At 44.0% G+C, this 23,181-nt stretch overlaps 1 protein-coding gene across 1 annotated transcript in view; it reads right to left on the reverse strand.

Moving 5' to 3' along the window:
• Positions 1 to 6,496: 6,496 nt before the first annotated feature.
• Positions 6,497 to 23,181, reverse strand: part of NXPH2 (neurexophilin 2) — a 40,962-nt gene continuing 24,277 nt past the window's right edge. Inside the window, exon 2 of the mRNA XM_075512044.1 lies at positions 6,497 to 9,266. Coding sequence (XP_075368159.1) covers positions 8,523 to 9,266 — 744 coding nt within the window. The 3' untranslated portion in view covers positions 6,497 to 8,522. The remainder of the gene's footprint in view (positions 9,267 to 23,181) is intronic.

A 23,181-nucleotide genomic window follows, 5' to 3' on the forward strand; every position in this document is an offset into this window, starting at 1 on the left:
GAGGGTAATTCAGTGCTCATAATGATTTTCAACTTCACTCTAAAACTATCACTTTGGACGTATCCCTCATCTAAAGTACAGAGTTTCCCCAGACCATCAGAATAGAATCTCTCCACATCCTGAGCATGTGAAATTAATGACTGAATATTATGCTGAGAGCCATTTAATTAAAAACACTTTCATTAATAATGCAGTTGGAGAGTGTATGTGTGTTATGTAATTAAAGATAGTACATCAGTAAATGATACTATGCAAAACCAATTCAAAAAATTCAAATGAGTCGGTGTAACATAAGGAACTTAATTCAAGTGGGAATAAAAGTCAATGTGAAATGAGCTTAGTTTTTCCTGGAAGCTGCAATTAATCTGCTTCTGGCAACACAATTCAATACTCGTATTTTAAATAAGGGGCTCTGCTTGTTTTAAAGATAACTGGTGTGGTGAATCAAAATACGTTTCTCTCTCCAATTCTTTTGCCAAATGAAATATCCCGTAACGCCTTGACACACCGATGAGCTTGGCTGACCTCTCGGGTCTGGACTGCCTTGCACACTGTTCAGCTGTGGTGCCGTTTGTACTTTGAGCAGTCAGGTTGTGCTTGGCTGTGGCAAAACGCTGTGGGTCTAGTATTTATGGTGTATTTGCTTTAAGACCAGAAGGAGGAAGCGGAAGAGAGAGGGTATTCCCTCAGGACAGAGCAATCGCCCTGTATGGCATCGCCTCCAGCAAGCTCGGATGAGCAGGCGTCTTGTTTTCCCAGAGTACTTTGGCTAATCCAAATCTTCAATGATTGAAGTCAGAAATGCTACAGTTAAATATATCTGACACGAGAAGTGGATTGGAATTAAGTAGTCTTAAGCACTATATAATAAATAGGCTTGCTTATCATCTTCACTATGGCAACTTGAAATATTTTTAATCCTTTGGGTTACCTGCTCAGAAATCTGTATTAACTGTTCTGTGCTGGAGTCCCCGGGTAGCAGTGCAAGTCTGCTCGGCATCGCCTGCCGTTGCGGCGTGTGCTTCAGATAGGCCTTGAAAGAAAAGGTGGTGGAAGGGCGTGCGTACTGTTGGCTTAGAACAGACTGGAGGCTCCTCACGGATCAGTTCTCGTACTCGGCCAAAACACACGTGCTCCTGGTCGAGAACATCAGCCTGACACATTTTGAAAACATGAGCTGATTTTTTTAAGGCTCTTTTTTTTAGGGCAGACTAGAAGGAAATAAGGTGGATCGCTAGGCAAGTCACCGTGGTAGGTAACGCTGCCGCTGCCACGTCCCTGGGGGAATGCCCACAGCTCGGCCCTCCAGGGCTGGCACCGGCCGGGCGCTGGTACCCGCTGGTGGGAGCCGCGCTGGCTCCTGCCGTGGGGGCTCCTGCTCTGCTCCGCCGCCCGCTCCCTGCGCCCGTGGGAGTCGGCGTGTGCTGCGGGGAGCAGCAGCCTGGCATCCGCCCCGCATCTGAGCAGGGGCGTTTTGTCTGGGGTGAGAGCCCCAGATCCTTTCCTGCGAGGAGACGCCTCTGTCATCCTCTAGAAGAGCTCGGAGTGAGTTGCATTTCTTCGGGGACTTGAAATGTGGGTGGAAGGGGGTGTAATCGCTGCCCACCCATCTGAAAACCTCACAACTGGGACATTTATCCGTACCTGGCTCTCCTGGCTGCTTAGGTGTTTATCACTTTCATCACAGGGACGAAAACGTGGATCACAGCAATGCAAGAAACCTACTGTGATGTTCCCGAGTCCCAGCTGGGAGGACGTGAGAGTTCTTTGCTTTGAGCTTGCCTGGGACTGTCTGAGCTGAAGACCCTGGCAAATTGTCGAGGTACGTATAACAGGACGCCTATAGAGCCTGGGCACCTGCAGCGTGCCCTGTGCCCGGCTTCTGCACCCATTACCCTCTGCCCCGATGTGGCTCTGCGAGCGAGCTCAGTGGATCTACTTCATCGCCTGCGTTGGGGAGCTGGCAGCGTCGCCGTAGGATCTGTAGAACGCTGCAGCTGTCTGTAGGATCTCTAGAACAAAAGATCCCAAGTCTTGTTTCGTGGGAAGTAACACCGGCTGGAACAGATGAGAGAAACCTGACCGATACGAGATCTAAGCAAACACCCCCAATAACTTTAGGTGCTTTTTTTTTTGGCCATTTTTAACTTCAGGGCTAATTCAAATAACCTCCAAGTCTCATATTTCACTATTCTCTTTCTTGCCAATTTGGAACCAATTATAATGTATCACCTTTCAGGAAGATCACCAGCTTATTTGGAGCTGCTAAGATAAGGTAGCCAAAGCTTAATTGACTGCATACTGATGAAAGCCACGTACTGGCTGGGAATGAGGCAAGAGAACAGAGAAATGGGATTTGCATCCGAGGTGGTTAAAGTGTAGAGCTGCCAAGGGCAGATGTGCAGGATGATGACTGAAATGCGAGATGCTAGCCTGGGATCAGGCTGGTAATAAAACTCTCTTTTCTTGTCTTTGTTGTTCTCCGACAACAGTTAAAGTGAGAGGGACGAGGTGAGCGGTGGGATGTCCGAGAAAATGTTTCGGAAGCGGACTTTGCACGGCCGCTCCTTCGTTGCGGCCGGGCTGGACTGCTGCAGTGGGTGTCCCGCGGTCCCGCTCTGACGCCCAGCCCGTGCCAGGCCCCCCAGCCCTGCCTGCTGCCGAGCCCGACGGGGTCGCGGTCGCACCGCGCGCCGGCTCTGTGCTTCCGCGTCGCTCCTGTCCTTGCGGTTAAAGGTAGCTGAGCCTTTTGACTTAAGCAGGGAAATGCTCATCGTCTCTGAACCCTCAGTGTAATTTAGCTTCCCACGTCTGGGTGAGGAATTACGGATGCGTGTTTCTCATAAGATGAAGAAAATAGATTAAAAAGGCCCCAAACTAGTGGACTTTTTTTTCTCTGTTCTGACTTTAGGACAAAACCAGAGAGCAGTGGGAGAAACACTGTCTGTTTGACCCGCTTGGCTGTTCCATTACTGTTGAGTAGGAAGGTGCTGATATTTCTTTCGGAGTCTTGTTTGAGAGTCCTACCAATGTTCCTGTAGGTAGATTTTTTTTTTTTTTTCCCTATCCCTGTGTAAACTGTTTTCCCATGAACATAATTGCTTTTTAATTGGGCTGCAGCTGGTGCTGGATTTATGCTGAGTTGGAGACTGAATTACATCTTTGGAAAAGTATTTTTTTTGTGACCCCCCCTTCAAAATTTAGTCTAGATGATAGGGGTTCTTGCTTGAGAGTACCGACAGCTGGAGGCTTGCTCCTGACTGAAAACCCACAGGTATTTTGGGCTGGAAGCTGTGTGACGTGGTCGGTCGCAGCGGTCTCGGCAGGAGGATGCTGCTGTGCCGTGCCGCCGGCAGTGTCCGGCAGCCTCCGTTCAGTTTCCATCGCTCCTAAATGCAGATCTGAACAGATTTTGTGGACCTGTGCTCAACGACCCTCCAAGTGAGGTGTGGTTTGACTGAAGTGGGATTTTTCACGACAGCTCCACTCTTCTTCTCTAAAACCAGTCCCTCGGATCCCTCGTTTGTGGAGCCGGTGCGTGCCTTGCCCGTGCAGCAAGCTGGGCTACGTAGGCAATAGGGAGCTGTCTGCTGGCACGTGGTTTAGCTTCTGCTCGCTAACTCCAGAGACCTGAATCCACCAGGGACGTGATATAAATCTGTGATTTTTGTTTTTGTAAACCTGTTGAGGGGGTTAGACTGACTCCTAGGTTTTTGTCTCATACAGTACAGGCTATATCCTGTATGTACAGTTCGGTGCTAGTTGCCAATACGTGAGAAACATCATTTTATTTGCGAGTTTCAAAACAAAGAAGGAAGCTGCTTCTGGCAGATGCGTGTAAGAGGTGTTCACAAGAGACAGAGATGGGAATGGCAAAAGCTAGTTTTTCAAATGAGACACCCTACAGCTAAAAATCTACTTGATTGATGTGTATTTCATTGAGCTACTTAGTATATGCGACTTGTTATTGTCTTTTCAACTATGCATATTTGAATAGGGACAGTGGTAATGACGAATCATTATTATACTATAAATAAAACATTATCCAGATTATGCTGGTCAACAGAGCGTAAAACAAATAGCAGATTCTAATGTCCTTGAATTACAATTTAAAAAAAGCAGCAGAGGCTGCTGATTTGCACTGAACACCTTCGCCTAGTTGCTGTGAGTGTTTCCAGTTGCATCAGGATTATTCAGGGGTTTGCTCTTTTAGCACTGCCTAGTAAATTCTTCCTAAAAAGAAAATGTAGCAACGCTGGGGAGCTCACAGCAAACAGCGCTCGGCTTTTTGCTTTTTTCTGTCTTACTCGGCCCTGTAGTACAGCGTGGCTGCTGGACGCAAGAGCTCGGGAATTGGCACGCCGGCGGCGAGGCGGGCAGAGAGCCCCAGGTCCCAGCGCAATATCGCGGGCACCGCCGTGATTGAGGGGCCGCGGAGCTCGGGGCAGGATCCCACCACCGGCCAGGGTTACAAGGAGACGAAAAGGCTGAGGATCCAAAGGATGAAATTCTTGAGGGGAAAAGAAAAAGCAAAACCAAACTAAGTTACTTCCCTGTTCAAGTTGAAATGATTCAAAAAGGAAATACTGAGCGCGCGCGGTTCCCGCAGCACTGCCCGGTGGGCTGTCTAAAGAGAAAAAGCTGATGCTTATGCGTGTATCGTGAGTTAGCTCTGTGCTGGCGTTTTTATACGTGTATCCACAGGATGGGGAGAACAGTAGGAAGTGTATTTAGTAAGGAGTTTAAATACGTATTTGCATTGATATAAATGCGTGCAAAACTACACTGTTGAGATTTGGATTCAAGTATGTGCATTAAAAACTTTTAGGTTAAGTTGCTGTGGTCATAGGTCATTACTGCCCACCTGGGACACTTTCCAAAAATGGTATTTAATCTTCCCAACTTTTATTTTAAAATCCTGTGAATAAGAGTCATGAGAGGGACAATCATTGAAATTTGAAACTTGTCTGAAGTAGTCACCTGTTATACAGGAAAACGTTTGTTTAAAGTATGGCCTGTTCCGTGTGAAATTAAATCAGATTTGGTTCTGTTTACATGGGCAGTGTGAAATTTGACCTAATGAAGCCTGTCACTTCCTGTGGCTCATTGGATTGTATTTTGCTTACCTTGCTAGGTGTAAATAGTTTCTTCTTAACCTGACTTTGACTGCAATAAGATTGTAAGTGCTTTTTTGCAGTGACTTTCTCACAGTTGACCTGAAAAAAACCCCACAATGCTTTTAAGTTGATTTTTAAAGTATTGCGATTGGAAAAAGCGTGATGGTGAGTTCTCTGGCGTGGTGGGTTTTGGTACCAAGGCTCCCTCCTGCTCCAGCTGCCGGGCTGCTGCCTTGTGCCAGGGCTTGGTGGGAGTGCGAGCTTCTCCCATCGCCCCGGCATCAAAGCATCAGAACACTGGTCCGATGCTGCTGCTGAGGGTTCGCTTCTCCCTGGGAAAACATTTGGGCTAAGTTAAAGCAAACGCTAAGTCTCCAAAGGCAGCCTCTCCGAGCCGTTGCCTTTGTCTTTCGGCAAACTTCGGCTTTGGCCGAACTGCTTTGTGTTCGCTAGGCGCGGAGGGAGCCGAGCAGGTCTGATGGTGGTTGCTCCCCTATCGTTAGGAGGTTTGGGGGCAGGAAAGCTCCCGGGGGATTTGCAGCTGAGAGACAAGGGCTCTTCCCCATGCTCTGCCGGAGGACAGGCTGCCGGCGGTCGCAGCCGGGTCCCAGGGCAGCAGGACTGACACGGCCTGGGTTAACCCTCTCCTGCTGTCCTGGGCTCCGTTCCTCTGCCGCTCCCTGTACCCAGCGCTGCTCCCATGGCGTGGCACCAGCTGGGCCTTGCTTGAAGAGCTTGAGAGTTGTTTTAAGCCAAAAGCTGCCGGTTGGGTGCATGTCTTCTCAGTGTTTGAGAAGCTCAGGTGTTAAACCTATTAAAATACTTGTCTGTTGATTCATAGTAGCCTTTCCCTGCGAATCCCCGCGTGGCCCAGGTGCTCCGGGTGTTTCCAGAGCGATGTTTGTTTGCTCAGGGCCCTGGTTTGTCTTCCTGAGGTCTGGAAAGCTCAGCCCGGGATGTGGCTGTGTCGCAGGGAGAGGACGTCTGCGCGGGGGAGAATCCAGCTCCCGCGGCCGTGAGAAACGGAGCGAGGGCTGAATCGGCAGCGGGCTGCCGCGTCCCCCCGCGTTCCTGCTTGGGAGGAGCTGATGCATGTTTTCTAATTTAGACTAACCCCTTGACTTTTAATGTACCTTGCACAGTTATTAAACGGTTCGTGATGGTCTTCATCAAAACATGCACTTCATTTTTCGAGTACCATGAAATGCTGTTGAACCTAGTCTGCCTAGTGCAGTTCACTGCAGCGCGTACTGAAATATCTCCTAGAAAAAGAAATTCTAGCTGGGGAAAAATGTTCAGTGATGTGTTTGTGTCTTCGTTTTACTGTGTGTCTTTATGTATATATTTAAAAACAAAATCAAATATGCCACAAGCAAGTGCCAGATTTAGCAAACTCTCTTTATTTACATACAAATACATGTACACATATATTCTGTATATGTACACATATTTAAGTGTATATACATACATGATTTCCACATACTCTACAATAAATAGCATGTAGGGTTTTCTTTTAATTGCCTACAGTGCTGAGTAAAAATACATGGCAATAAAATCATGGCTTACAGCTAAGTTACAAAAGCACCAACCACTGAACTCATAGCAATAAATCCAAGCTTATATACAGCCAGAACGAGGACACGCTATACAGAATACAAAGTAGACCATCTTGTAGGAATCAACAGTAATAGACAAACTAAAAAACATCATTTAGACCAGGAGTGACTCTGTATAAAATAAGATGAAGGAAAACATTTAGATTATTGATCAAACTAAACCACACATTTAAATTTGTCACCTAAAGAGAAAAACAAATTAGCCAGTTACTTGTAGTATATTTTTAACAGAGTAATTTTTCTGTATGCGACTTTACCAAGGAAATCGGAATTAATCTCACAAGTGAGTCTTTCTGAGCTGTCATAGTCATTTGTCTGGGTGCACACCACTTGAACAGAGTATTTTAATAGTACTTTAAGCTGTGTGTAACTTCTTGGACCCTGCATGTAAGTTCGATTGTAGGCAATAAAAAGCGCTTCCTCAGCCAGCTTCTTCCACAGGACCTGTGACATCGGACCGTCACGAAGGGCTATGATAGCAAATTGGCGGCAGCAGCAAAACCACTGCCCACCGACAGCGCAGGGGATTGATGCTTGAAGCTGCACCGCTGGAGCTAACTGCTGTTGACTGCAGTGGGAGCAACATCTGTCTGTGGAAGCACAACTACAGCCGGACCCGCTGTTCTTGTAACTAACTACGGTGGAGAGATGCTATTCTGTACTAGGGGAAAGTCTGGCTCAATATTTTTATATTGATAGCAATTGTTTGAAATCTGCTTTATGAGGCGAAGATGCGTAGATTTTTGTTGTCCTCTTTGTTTGTCATCGCTTATATTTTGACTTAAGGTATGCAATGCAATGCGATAGTAAGGAAGACAACTGGGTGCCATTAAGCCGAAAGCTTCTGTTGTTCAGGTATCGTCCTTATGCTGTGATGTATTTTCCTCGCTACAGTGCAGTGCTAAGAGGGCTAGATAGCAAGATAATTGCTTCCATTAAGTGGAAGCCAGCCCCTGTTATCGTCAGACTTAAACAGAGATTATCTTTTTCCAAGGCATGTATATTCTCTATCACTGTAAAACTAGTATTGGTGTACATGTAAACTTTTGCGAAGAATCCAAACCAATGGTGACCATGGAAGGAAGAAATGTAGCCCAACCCTGCCCACCTGGTGGGTCTAATGAACTAAAGCTCAGCAATGTCCAATTACGTCGTTGCATATCCATGGGTAAGAAGTCTGAAGGAAGAACTACTCACTCTTCAATGAATACGTACCACTACTACAACTCATAGAAATGCAGATTCCTTTCTTTTTTTTGTCCTAGAAATAGCACTCTCTCTTCCTATTTGGACTTGATTCCTTGAGCCCTGTGTGTGTAACATTCTTTATGAAATTAGTGGGAGAGCTGTTTATTTGGATTTTGTATATAAGCAGCTGGGAATCTGCTTCATCATTTGTTCTTTATGTTGTCATCTTCTAAAGTTTCCAATGAGAACTAGGATTCTGCTAAGTGCTGTCCAACTCAAGTAAAAGACAAGCTCCTTGCCATTGAGTCTAGTTTAAGAAACTAATTTTCAAGATCGATGTTCATTGCAGACCTAATTTTGTTTTATTTTTGTCATGTATCTGCCTGGTAGTTCCCTTATTAATGATGAGAGCGCTAAAATGCAATGGTCTCAAATGAAAATGATTGCTACATAAATTGATTATTTACGATACAGCACAAACACAGCTACAGTTTTTAAAGACTTTTTAACCTGATAGGAAAACATATTCTTCTCCAAAAGGTTAATGGAAATGCTTGTTTTTATGACTGATGCTGTATCTCTACAGTTACCCACGATTGTATCAACCAGAGGACAAGTACGGAGTCTCACTATGGTAGTTATAATCAGGACAGACCTTTTGCACCAGTTTGTAATCTACGCTGTAAAAAGCAATGTAAATGCAGATAACTTTAAATGGTTTGGAACACAACCAGGAGACATGGCTTTGAGTCTGCTCTTGATAGCAGATCTTTGAAGGGTCGAAATTGCACAAGGCAGTTTTTTTAGCGCGGTCAGTTTTTTCATACTCAATTCTGCAATTGAAGGACTTGGATTCCTTGGTCTCCAGTGTTGACTGTGGAGATGATTCGAACTCAACCACCTTGGAAGGTGGCACCAGGCTTACAGAAACATTTCCCAGACCTGTAGAGTTATGTCGGAAATAAACACTGAAGGTCCCATTGCCGTGATCGACGATTTTCCCTGTGATCAGGAGGTTCAGCTTAACAGTTTTGATGTTAGAGTGGAAGTCGCCCCATCCAAACATTTTCTTGAATTTCCCAGTTTTTACTATAGGTCTGCGTTTAGTTCGTGCGAGAGATTCCTGAACCTCCGTGATGTTGGACAACCAATCCCAAAAGTTTTCTATGCTGTCCGAGTAGGACACCTGGCCGTGTTTCAGTACTGGGGATGGCTTAACAAACAGGCGTAAAGGATTCATGATCCTGGAATGGACCACGTTGTCGACCAATGTCTCTGCAGCATCCTTGTCTTCCCAGTCCAGCACGTCTGTGGCTTGTACGACTTGATTAGCGTCACAAAAAACCTGTTTTAAAACAGAAAGACAGAATTGTATAAAGTGTGAAAATAAAACTGTCAAGGTACAAAAGGAGCCATTACTATTTATTTTACACCAATAGGCTCTGAACCAGCCCAGTCGCGTGGGCTACTGTAATGAGTAATTTCTGCTACCCCATGAAAGCTCAAGGATTTTTCTCAAACTAGCTTACAGAAGATGCAAAAAGCTCAATGTGAGCCATCCACTGGGACAGATGGATAAACCTCTGGACAGGTTGAGGACTGGGGACAGACACCCTTTGCTCACGGATTTCTTAGCTAAAAAGATGTCTAAGGGTACTGGAAAACCTGAACAGCAATGTGGCACCTCTGCTAAAAGATGGAGCGAAATAGAAAAGCAGAATTTTCCACTCCCCTTTGTGGTTTTTTTTTTTCCTAACTTAACCTCCCAACTGCTTTAAGCTTAAGTCCTCTTTTACTCAGCTGCTTCTGGTGTTGTAATTCTGTACTAAAATGTTTATTATACATTTGTCTTTTCTGGTATTGCCTTTTCCATTTTTTCCAAACTTAGCATGCCCATTTGTGCTCTGAATTTGAGACAGACCATGAAAATAACCATATTTTTGGTGTGTTGGTTTCGGGTGCGAAGATGCCTGTATTTAGCAAGGCCTAACCTTCAAGAAGTGCTGAGCGATCCCAGCCGTAGAGCACATCTCATTGTTTCTCAGAAACGTGACTAGGCCAAGCTAAGCCTAATGCAAAATTGTCTGCAATCGGAAAGCAAATAACTACTTCTGGCAGTGACAGAATGGTGTTAGATTTCAGTCAAACACGCAGCTCTCGGCAAATAGCAGATTTCCAATTTAATGTAGAGACACATTGCCCATGTACGTTCTTCCTGTACACTGCGAGAGAGAAGTCCTGTTGAAAATGCAGAACTTGAGCATATGCTCAGGAGGTCAGAAGTAGGCTCTGTGTTTCAACAGGCTAGAAATGATCATCCAACTTTTTAGGTCCTTAAAAGCTTGAATGTAAGTCTTGGAGAATGTGTTTTCAGGGTTTGTTCTCTTCAGGACTGTCTTATACCATCATCTTAATGTACAAAGAAAGACTTTTTCAGCTGCAATTATTCTTACAAAACGTGTGAACAGAAAGAAAAGGCGTTTAAAAGGGAAAGGAGAACGAAGGGCGTTGTACTGTCCTCGTGCCCAGGCTGCTGCCGCTGCCTCCGCCGGGCAAAATGCTGCTCTCGCTTCATCACCGATCTTGCAGTGCCAGGATCGGGATGGTGGGCTCCCGGTATTCCTACCGCGCAGGATGGGGCTTTCGCTATCCGGTAGGCAACCGCAGCAAGGTGACGGGGTGGCAGTTTGCCTAAAGCAGTCAAAACACCGAGTGCTGATGCTGAATTCATGGGGTGGGATTTTGTGCTGCCTATCTCACTAGGGAAACTGCAATGCTGGGCTTGCTTTTCCCTCTGCTACTGGTCCCAAAGGGGTTTTCTATGCCTTTAGTTCCTAGCAGTATTCAGTTTCTGTAATATTTAATTGTTATTCCTATAATCTTCAATTTTTTCATTTCCTCATCTGGCAAAGGTCAGAAACTCCAAAGACCTTAATCTTCACGGGGGCCTGTTCTCTAGCAATAGGCTCTAAACCAGAGCCCAAACCCACTTACCACGTGTTCTTCCTGATCATCCCTAATGCAGTAATTAAGACTGAATGTTGAAAGGCGGCCAGCACTATTGCTAAATAAATCTCTGGCTGGGTCGAAATGTAATGGTCAGGTGTGTCTCTGCAGAAATACGTTATTTTCTTCTTCGGATTAGAAAGGGAGGCAAAAAGACAACAATGATCACTCTCAGCCTGAGACCTTGTGTGCCAACTTTCTGCTTTGACGCTACTTTTTTTTACAGCTGTGCTATGAACAACCCAGGAAAATAGGAGATTCTAATGGAAACAGTGACAGATGCTTATCTGTCCCAGCACAAATAGCGCTGTCATAACGATGCTGGGGGAAGCATCGTTTCCACTGTGATGGAAAGCTCCTGGTGAAGCGATGTCATGTTTATGCATGGTTCTTCAGCCACTTTTAAGCCTGCTCGCAAGCTCAGAATCAGCCGGGTGATGCTGAGAACAGCTGGCTGTCCCTACTGCCAGGGAAATAACTCTGCTGCTGCAGATTTCAGATGAACCAAGAACTGATGCATGCGTTCACCCATCCTTCACCCCAAACCTGACCTGAGGCCTTTAGAAGCACAAAAAAGAGGCTTTTCTGCTGCATTTCTAGATTCCAGCTGGGACCAGGGGCCTGGCAGTGCTGAAATACCAGAAACTTTTCTCTGTGTCTGCACAGCTAAATGATCTGCTACTTAAAATGCTAATGACCACTCAAAAAGATGGACACCTATAGTTGGTATTGCTGTTAGCAGCTGAGCCGGAGGGAATTGTGGTGGGAAATTTTAAGGAGAAATACATAGAAACAAAGCTGCCTGGATCACAGGAGGTTCTAACTTTGCTTGTGTCCGCACCCAGCTCTGACTGTCCTCTGGCAAGGGCACAGGAACGCACGCAATTGTCCTTCTGGGCTGCTTTTCTTTTGCAATGTTTATTGCAATCCATGCCATGGTTCTTTGGCTTTTCCCCCCTCTCCTTTTATGAAGAGATCTAGAGGGCATTGAGTCATGTGTTACTGGTAATACCCAATGTATGTCTCTTCAGGGGGCTCTCACTCCAAATGAGATAGCAGAGCATTGCTTTCTGAACTGCTTTTTTCAGAAGGCTCTGATATAAAGAGAAGAAATATGTAGGTATAAGGTTCGGGATGACTGAAGGCTGGGAAACATTAATGCATGCTAAAACCAGGTGGGTTTGTCACATCGATAAGGTATTAGGGCACAATTATTTCAAAACCATGATGGTAGAATTGCAGACTTGCATCGTGCTAAACTGTTACTACTTTTAATTATCTACGTGTTACACCGGATGAGGTGTACCCATAAGATAATGAAATACGTCCCTGTAGCTACAGTGACGTGGACTATTTCATGTGGCAACGAAAGAGCTTTCATAATATGGGAACATGAAATCATTAATTTGTTGAATTATAAGGATGTAATATTCCTGTTTAAGGCCTAGATAGCAATCACTAGCCACTGTTGAAAATTGTACCTTATACTTAGCCTGAGTAATTCTTTCCTCCTCCTCTTTGAAATAGTTTGCAGACTGTAGGATTCTCCAATCTCACGCAGCCTTAATCCTTGACTCTGCTTCATCCTACTGCTGTCTTGTTTCACTGATTTCATTACAGGAAGGAGATTCAGAGGCTGACAGAGTTGTCCGCTCGCTCGGTTGCAGGGAAGGGGACTTTGCAGGCCTGGGTAGTACATTTGTTGTGTTTTGCAAATGTTCAGTAAAACGGTGTCTAACAAAGAACCACCTGGTTCTGCTCGGTGCCCAGCGCAGGAGCAGGAATGAGGGCGCATTGTTCAGAAATGTGAATAATATTTGTGCTTTTTTAATGTAAAACCTTCTTTGTGCCTATGCAGATTTTTTTTCTATTTTGAAAAAAGCTTTCTGCAATATAAGAGAACCGAACTCTAACGCTTCGTTTTCCTCTATACATTGCAAAGGCCCTTCGCGTGATGACAGCTTTTTGCTATTAGCAAGGATGGGCCGATGCTCTTTGTTCAGCTGTTTATTCACGTTGGTTAGCAATTTCCGGGAAATAAAAAAACCCCTGTATTAAAAGAATGCAGCACATGCTGGAAAAAATGACTTCCTCAGCATCTTCCTATTTCAGTATAATGCTTCTCTATAGTGGAAAATATTGCTAGTAGGGTGTTTGAAAAATACTAGCTTAGGGAAGTTAGCGTATACATTTAAATAGATGGCTATTGCTGTAGTTCTCCTCTGCTGCACCTGCATTTTCCCATTCCCTCCAAACCATCAATTTCCAAACAGAAGAAATCGCCTAATCTTTTTCTGTATTACAGAGGCTGTAAAATGTTACCCAAAAATTTCCATTAGACTGTAGATATTTTCCAGTAAGTGACATAATCTTGGACCCATCAAGATGTACAGAATCCACAACGTGCCTTGCCGTTTCCTTTTGCTACGTTACCCACAAGAACAGCTCAAACCAAAGTATGATGGGGTTTATATTTATGTAGTTTTAAACTTCAAACCATTGGTTCTTCCTGTGCGCTTCTCTGAAAGATTGTGATTGCTCTTCAAACCTTTCTCTTCCATGAGTGATCCTGACCATGGCAGAGCAGCACAGGGTTAAATAACGTTCCCCGTGAACTACTTTTGAGAAGTGAGCCTGCCTTGGTGAGACACTGGTATCAGTAAATGCTGTATTTTTATCTATTTGCCCAAATAAATTTGGGTTCATCTGGACCTTGCGCCCACGCCTTTCTCTGTGGGCGAGGCACTAAATACAAGCAGATGTACCCGTACAAGAGTTAATCGTTCTGATGCTTAGGGAATTTTATCCAGGTTATTCATCAGTCACCAGCAATCATTTCTATAGCTTCACCCCTGCCAGGAATAATTTAAAAACTCTCGGCAATTAGCTGAAATAAATAGGTCTGTTGGGATAAACAGCTCTGAAGCACCATTCGGCCGCTCGCCGGTGCTGCTGTGAGCTTTTTATCTCACCGATGGAGAGGAGGGGGTGGTAGGAGGGAGGTGGTACTCAGTAACCTCCTCCCACCCCCAGTTTCACCAGTGGAAAACTCATACTGGGAGGCTTCCAGTGGCCTCCGCAGTCTCTGCTGCTTCCACCCTGAGGCTGGGTTTATATTTGTGTCACCGCTGCAGCAGCAGAGGATACTTCTCTGGCTTCCTCGTGCTAATTTCCGTACAAGCCGTGCGCTGCAAGGATAACGCAGCATCATTGAGCGGCTGCACAAAACCCGCAGTTTGAAGGGGTGGTGGGGGGAGAGAAATAGCTTTGCTTTGTCTGTTTGAAAATTCAATGATTTCAACACATTTATCAAATTTTAAATAATTTATGTCTTGACAGGCCTTATCAATTTTGCAAAGCACACACATTAACCAGATACAATGATCTCATATTAGCTTTTTCAGCATCTTACACTGGAGCCCAGAAAGATTAATAAAAACTCAGCCCGTCATCAATTAAATGGAAAAACATAAAATTGTGTTCCATTATAGCCTTTTTTTTTTTTTTTTGCAAGAAAATGATGACGGGTTCTAATAATTCATCACAACAAGCTGAGCTTGAACTTTACTGATTATTAAATACGTTTTTCCCAAAGGCAGAGGCCGTGATGGGTTTTACGGCAGCAGATGCGATTGCTGTCAGGAATGCTTCAAGGAATTCAGGAATTAAGCAACTTCTTTCAGTGGGACTGTATAAAAGAGCCATGTTTGTTCCATCTAGTCACAGCCTTATTTTTCAGGATTTCTTTCATAATTGTAAGGTGGATTAACTTTCATTTACCACTGCAGCTTTTGCTAGGAAGGAAAGCTGTGAATTAACAAGTTGGGTTACCACGCAGAAAAATCCTTAAGGATGCCTTGATCTTCAGCTGCCCAAATGCATGCTCAGGTTTTTGCTTGGAAATTTTTTATTTTTGATCCCTTCTCCCAAAAATTCTGCTGGGAAGCTTTTGGATTTCCTTTGAGAAGACAAAATTGTGCAGGTCAGCCTGCCCCAAGAAACGCAGAGCTGTTTTGCACTGAATCAAAAATCATTCATTTCTAGACAGGTCCGAAGATTTGCACTGATTCCTCCTCCTCCTCCTCTTCCTCCTCCTGACTTTGCAATCAGCTGCAGCTCCCAGCCAGCTAGCCCCCGTGCCAACGGGAATTAGACAACGGTAGCTGCAGCGAGTGAAAACGGAGAGTGCACACTTGCTTCGTAGGAAGCGTGTAACATCCTGCCACGGTTTGGAGTTTGTGTTTTTTCTCAGAAGGTGTATTTTAAATTAAGATAAGTATAGAGGAGTTGATGTAAGCTACTTATTAGAAATTGGGTTTGTAAGTTAAAAAGAGTATGTGAATGCCTGAGGGCCTGACAGCAGGGTATGTGGCGCTCATACTGGGAAAATAACAAGAGAGCTCCAAAGAAAGACAACTAACTTCTGTATTTTCAAGTAATTTTTGTACTTTCAAATAAATATTTGAGATGAAGGGGCTGCTAAAACATGGCCACGTATTTGGCTGCTTGCTTTACTTCCTGAGCCAAATTCTTCTGCCGTGGTTATGGTGCAGTTGATGAGGGATCCCGAGGTGCTCAGGGCGACCGTCCCCTCCCCGGTGGGTGGCCGACGGGCAGCCAGCCCAGGGGGCTGCAGGCTGCAGATGGTGCTCCCCAGGTCCTGGTGATGCTAACTACCTGCGTGGTGGCCTGCTCTGACCCATGAGGAGCCCGTGAGCCATCCGTGTTCCTCCGAGCACTGGGCAGGTGGGAAAGAACAGAGTGAGCAGGGAGATACTTCTGCCAGAACTTCAAAAACCAAAAGAAATGACAAAAGACATCTCAACTGGAGGTTGAGAGCAGGATCTGTGTGTCCTGTGTGGCTCTGGAAGCAGTGCTTGCAGTTTGCAGCCCGGAAGAGAGGAGAAGCGCGAGCAGCATGCTGGCAAAAGCAGGACCCAAATAATACTGAAGGTCCTGCCCATTAGCTTGATTAGTTGAGCAACCCCAGTTTCATTACGCATTTGTCAAAGGCTGGGGATTAATTATTTCCCCACGTAAATGGAGAGACTCCACAGAAATTGCTGTTGCCATTTACCCCTGCTAATAGGGGTGGTGGGATGTGAATATTCAGAAGAGAGGCTGAACCTTGTAACTGAGGATGCCCTTGCTCTGCAGGCACCCGAAACGCTTTCCTACGCTTGTACAACCTCTCCCTTGTTAAACTGTAAATAAATAAACACCAGCTAGTTGTTGTGAGTGGCTTTCTATCTCCTTTGGGCAATGACAGACTCTTTGAAATACTCTGGTGCAAAGATAAAATCAAGTTGGAAATTCAGAGTTCACCTGCTTGGTTTCTGTCTCATTTTAAAATGGATCAAAAAGAGGGACGATGGGGTTCACCATGCTAATTTCCGCAAAGATAGCCTTTACGGCGGCAGACTGCAGAGCAGGGGGTGGATTGTCAGAAGCGCTGAACTGTAGCTGGACGGTGGCAGAATACCCAGACTTCTCAAACTCCACCGGTCATGTTAGGAGGGTTGCAATTTGGAAAATTTTAAAGGCTAATGCAGCTATTGCTACTTTTTTTCACTTGGAAAAGGTGGACAGAAATCCGCTGTTCGATAGCTAACATAATTGGATTGCTTTAACAATTTTGTCCTGTCTCCTGTAGTTAAAACTAAAATGACAAGCTGCTTCAGCAGAAAAAAAAGCCTTCGTGATGGAACCTTGCAGCCCATTAAATTTTCTGCTTGTAAATGTATCCTACAAAGACATTCCCCCCCTGCAGAGGGATGCTGTACTAGCATCCCCTCCGACAGAAGGGAAGCCGATCGTTGCTGTACCACGTCGTGCTATCGGTGAGTGGTGAGGGGGCTTCCTCCAAAGCCATTGCTCTTCAGCACTGCTGGGAAAGTGTCAGAGCAGCGCAATAGGAAAGTGACAGCAAATGAGGAATGACAGAATAAAACTATATATCAGTACATTAATTGAGAATATTAATACTTTCTGACATACCGTTGTCTGAAAGTCAACTAATACTGCTAAACACAAGTACACACTTAAATACCTGAAAGAGACACGACAATAAGGGTAAGCTTGAAGCTTTCTCCCACTTTTTAGCCTTTTGCCTTTCAGGAGTTTCCAACTGTCACAGAAGGTAAGTCAGAAAACATAAATTGGAAACATGAAAGCCAATGTGCGACTCAGCACTATTTTTCCATCCTCTAATACGGCAAGTTCCTCTTCTGCTCTCGCGGCAGGCGTACGGGAAGCTAATGAAGTGTGGTTCACGGCGCACTGCTGAAAGGTGCTTTGCCATTTTTCCTCAAAAGATCTGAGAGAGAAAGATCTCTATCTACATCTGTACATACCTAAAGGCTAGGGAAGGTAACAGGTAGAAATCTTTACTTTAATGAGAATATGAGATGATAACATTCAAATAACCCACAGACAAAAATACAAATCTAAAACAAAGGGGTATGTTGGGAGAAGTTCCAGTTCAGGCTACGATTTCATTGCATATCTTTAACTAAAACAGGTACTTCAAACTCAGTATCATATTTTACAGAAAAAAATAACTTAAAAATTCTCCAATTTTTGTAGAAAGCGAAGTAGTGTTTTACTAAAACAGCACTTCAGTAAAGAAACAAAATTGGGAGGAAGAAGCAGCAGAAGAGAAAAGAGTGAAAACTAAAAATAAAGCCTGCAAGGATTTCGTTTTTTGAAAATGTATTTGTGGAAAGTATGTGTCGTCTTTCCCACAACCCTGACGAGTAGTTTTAGGTCATCTGAAGTGTTCCCTCCAGCCTCAATTGGATAAATTGCTTAGAGCATAGATATCTTTTAAATTATATCCATGCATTGAATTGATCTACCTTTTTGCTGAGAGAACAGAAAATTTGTTCTGAGAAATGCTTCTTGCCAAAAAATGTACACAAATTTTACTCTTTAAGACTTCACCTCTTTCTACTTGTTTGTTTTTTTTCCCCTAAATCTAAAACGGAGATCTCTGAGATAGAAAATAGGTACCTTATTTGTATGTTTGTAGAGGAACAACTTTTACAATTTGGTCTGATATTACGAAGTAGTTTTTCTCTTTGCTATAGATGAGGCATCCAGCTCTTTTTGAAGTGTGGAGAGGTAACACAAATGTAAACCATTCTGTGAATGATCTGAAAAAAAAGTCTTGTACAAAAATATCTAATTCAGTTATGATAGATATAGAAATCTTAGGGGGTTTATATATGTATAAATATATACACACATATAAAAATATATTAAAGGTTCACGAAGAATGTTTGGTTCATAACAGGACAGACAAGGGAATGCTGTCAAGGAGTGGGTCAGTGATCCCCCTGACTGTCTACACAGTGTCTTGAACTGTGTTAGAGATCAACTGTCCTTCATTGAATAAAATAAAAAGGTCACCAAGTCTATGAAATACTAATGAAATAATCTGGCTAGGTGGGACTTCTGAAGGACTTCTGAAGATAGACGGCTAAAAGCTGAAACTCTGACTTAAAAAATCAATGTGCATTTATTACAAGAATAGTTTCTAACCCTGGTAACTGGAAGAGAGAAGATGAAACCTGAGCTGAGCCTGTGATGGCCTGTGTCTTCTGGCCGTCCGAGTGCATGTCAAGGCTGTGGTGTGGGGGACGTCTTTTGGCAGGGGTCTTCAAGCAGGTACCTCCAGCTGTTTGTTTCTGCTCTCTACACAACCCTCTCCCTAGACCTGGCATGACCATGGTGCCTGATGCAAACTAGATCAAGGTACTTGTCCATCTTTAAGAAGAAAACACCATTCACGCTCTGACAACATATAAAAAGGAACTGATTTTCAGGTGCTTTTTGAGTCGCTGAGTACATTTCCTTGAAATTCAGGCTGCACTCTTGCAATCTATTTTGCACTGAGCTTCACTGGTGCTATGGACGCATGTATTGTCTATGGGACTGAGATTTGTGCTTTTAGGATGAAGATCTGGCATTTAGTTATTTTTGAAGACATTTCTATTCACCTGGAAAGCTTAAGAGATGCCCCAGATGTTTTCAATCTCCACTGAAGTCACTGTGCCACTTGCAGACACTGCTCAGCAGCTTGCAGGACCAAAGCCTGAACAAGCCTCGTCTTACCGCAAATTGAAACGGGAACACCCAACTCCTTTGCCAAGACAGCACCTGCTGACCATCCATCCGTCTGTTGAACTTTACAGTTAATAATTTTCCCTCCTGCTTATTTCTTTAATGCCTGGGAGATTTCCCTTTACATTTGCTGAGATCAGTTCATTAAAATACTAATTTCAAACTGTAATTATCTGTTGGTGAGCATTGCCAGTTGAACCAGCGGTAGCACTGATACGCTCTTAGCTGCAGGAGAGTTCACAGATGCTCGGGTCCCTCGAAGCTCCTCGCAGGAGTCACTGTGGCACTCAGCTAGAGGCAGGCTGGGAAGGATTTTTGGGGGGACATGTTTTAAGAATCATAGTTAACCATTAAGACTATTTTATGTGGTAGGGAAAATGTGTTAACAGAAAACTGCTGTATCTGTTAGAAATGAACCTGGTTTTACTGAAGTTCTCGTCGAGGTTTTGTATGCCTTGTAAATTTTAAATTAAAAATCAATTACAGAACAGCCCTTAATCTCATCTTTGGAGATGATTCATATTTGGATGCGAACTCTAAGACCCTGAGTGACCTCCCTCCACGCAAAGTACGACACAGCAAAGGCTGATTTTCTATCTCACTACTCACGTGCCATTATTCAATTTTTTACTGCATTATGAGGAAGAGACTTTTAATAATCGAGCCAGATTAAAAGAATAAAAGGATGCTTCTGACAAGTTAGAAACAGAGAGAAGCTGTGCATTTCTAGCAGATTTCAAGCTCTGTATTATTACAACGCGTAAGAGATGATTAACAAAGAAAAATATTACAGTTATCTACTCCCTTTGAGAGTCTAACTAATGAACCTCTAACAGCTGCTGTTAAAAAATCAGTAACACTATCACTATCAATTTCAAGACAAAGCACAGCTGACAGATGTTTGAAGTGATAAATCAGGCTGCACAAGGATTAAAATAACAAGCCCCAAATGGCCTTTAAAAGACAAAGGTGCTGCAGCAAACTATTTTCAGCCGCTTTGGATACTGTCAAAAGTTAGATCACTGATACAATTGTCTTGCAAAACAGTAATGACCAAAGTAATATGTTATGAAAAATCTAACAATGGCGATACTTGAGCCAAGTTTTTGAAAAGAACAGATTTTATAGTCATTTGTGCTTTTAATGGCAGAACTGAGAATGCCATGCTGCCCTGAATATTACTTCTGGGAATGAGTTATGAAAAGTATGCACTGGGCTGAAGCATAAAATGTAAGTGAATTGCATTCTTGTACATTTTAATTAATCCTATTTTAAAGCAAGAAGTTACATTTTCATAGGCAATGAACACCATTATTTAAATAAGGCGTAAGATTTTTGTGTTCTTCACTGCAGGCTGCATTTCCTAACAACCTGTCACTGACGTGGTAGAGATAAAGAGCCCAGTCCTGGAAGACACCGTGTGCTTGCAAACTCTGCTGCCTTTAATGGGAGACAACTGTAGCGAAGGGAGAGCGAGCTGAAACAAATTCCAAGTTTCTGAACTTTATTTCAGCTTTCACTGTGTCCTGGTTTTAGGACATCTAAGTGCATTAAGTTAAGTGCATCTTGTCAGAGGGTGCGCAACTCTCTGTCGGTTTAGGGGGGAAATGCTCAGTTTAAAGAATAAAAAAAAAGCAGATATTTTCCTGGCAGCACTCCTGGCTCAGACAGGGTCCTGCGGGAGCGATGGTGGACACGCCGCGTGGCTGCAGTGCCAGGCGGTGCCAGGCTGGCTCCAGGTGGTACCCGCGGAGAGCTGCCGTGTCCCTGGCTGAGCATCGCTTTCACACCGCGCTCTAAGCACAGCTTAGGGGCACCACAGAGCTCAGCGGCAAAGCTCCCGGTTGAAAAGAGCTGCTACAAGTGCTTCCTGCGCTGACATCTTGGGAAAGCTGTGGTCACCCCAAATCCCTGGGCAATACCCCTCTGCTAAAGAACCTGTTAACTGGGGTTATTCAGTGACTCTCGGTGATTCCTCCCGAATCCTCCTGCTATATGAAGAACGTGTGTGGATGTATCCGAGAGTCCACCAGCTGGGCAGGGATGGGGGAGAATGGCTAGTAATCTCAGGTTCAAAGCTTTCTTCCAGAAAACATATTTTTTTGTTTACTTCAAGCACGATGTTCCTTCCTGGAAATCCTGCTTCCCCTGCACATTTTTGTTAATGCACCGGGAGGGCGCAAGCCGTGTCAGACACAAGCTGCTGTTAACTGTGGGAGCTGCTCTGTACGTTCTTGGCATGTCCCTAAGAAAAGCATTTCTCCTTAAAAGCTTTGTGATAGAAACACGTGGGAATTAACAAGAGCACGCTGGATTGCTACCAATACGGAGGAAAAAGATGACCTACCACTCAACGAGAAATGCTATGCGTTGCGGGTTGGGCTGCCTGGGGAGGGAAGGGGTACAAACGCTGGGGCCGAGGCTGCTTCAGAAGTGCAGTAGGCAGATACGAGGGTCACACATCGGGGAGAAGCTCCTCCACTTACGTCTTTTCAATGAAGTGGAGGCCCTTTGGGAAAAGCCTGGCTAGCATGGGCGTAGCTTTCCCAGGACTGCGCCGAGCACCCATCCCTTGCTGGGGGTACCGAGCAGCCCCTTCTCGCTGCCTTTGCCCGCCCGCTCCAGCAGAGATGACTCCATCGCACTGATTTGGGATGAAGGCAGGGCTGAGGTTTGTCTTCCTCCCCACCATGCAGCTGGGTGTGGAAGCCGGGGTTGGGCTGGGAGCTGCCTGTCCTCACGCCTGCCAGGGGAGCAGTGACGTGCTGGCTCACAGCTTCTCTCCTCCTCGCAGTATGCATGAAAGAGCACGCCAGTTTTCTAAATTAAATTAAAATCTTTTTCCTTTTCAAACCACTTAGCATGAGATAGCACATTGGGGCACTTCGAGATATTTTATTGCTGCCTACACACATGCATGCATGCTGCTTTCCTAAATGAATTACTCTCTTAAAGAAGAGAAAATCATTGACTGAAGCTGTCTTATTATTAAGTTTTAAGGTGAAACAATATTAGCCTTTGCCTAGCAGCAGCCAGCCACGCCTGCAGCCATTGTGCGCTGTATAATGGTATGGTAACAGTGACTTCATACTGTAAGGTCCTATTGAAACCCAATTTTAATCCCTTTTAATTTATTCAGCCATCTTTTATATCCCCAAGAAGAGGAAAAACAGAATTCCTTTCAGCCTGAATTTGTTTGTGCTGTGAAGATTTGGGGAACAGTTTGAAATTAGTTGGTCAAATCCTTTCTAAATTAAAAGCTTCCTAAAATAGACACATATTCCTCAACGGTTTTTAGCTACTTATCAATTTAAAAACTCAGCTTTTTTTATTAATTTTTTAAAGCAAACAAACCACAATTAGTCCCGTTCGAGACTAGTGCTAGGTACATGAAATGTTAATTCCAAAACGAAATGATAGGTTCGAGACACTTAAAAAATGACGAGACCCAAATTTGAAGTCCAGTCACCACGTAATTTTTAACGGGGTTTAATTAGAAGTTGGTTAGTCATCTGTCCTGATATAATAAATCCATGACTTGGGTTTAAAAAAGGGAGAAGAGATGAGTTGGATATCCAGTTCAACTGGAAGAATGTTACAACGCGTGCCTGGCTTTTCCCTTTCAGTAATTTACAGAGATATTTAATATCTAGGATCTTTGTACATGCACTGGAAGAACAGAAAGAGGATTTGAAGAAAGAAAGGCTTACATCAGATGAAAATGTTACGTTCTAGCACAATAGGAGTTAATACAAATTGCTGTCATTTGCATAAAAAATATAATTTCAAACCTATTTGCTCCACATATGCTGTATCTGTATCAAACAAAAAGGGAGTACATTCAACACATCTTTACATCTTTCAATCTTTCTTTTATTGTGAATTACTGTGCACATAACCCCAAGTATTAATTTGGTCTCATCCCACGATGCATTTGATGTATTTCAATTGGCATATAAAGAATAACATTCTCAGGTTGTATAAAAGGACTGTACTAGCAGGGTGCTTGCGGTTGGTGAAACAAGCACTAAAGGCAGATAAATCACCCGCTGGAGAACTGGGGGCGGGGGAAATGGGACCCTAGCCACTGCTTTTAAGGCACACACGTCTAAAACATATACGCTAGAAAA

The sequence above is a fragment of the Mycteria americana genome, chromosome 9 (genome assembly GCF_035582795.1).
Source record: "Mycteria americana isolate JAX WOST 10 ecotype Jacksonville Zoo and Gardens chromosome 9, USCA_MyAme_1.0, whole genome shotgun sequence".
NCBI lineage: Eukaryota > Metazoa > Chordata > Aves > Ciconiiformes > Ciconiidae > Mycteria > Mycteria americana.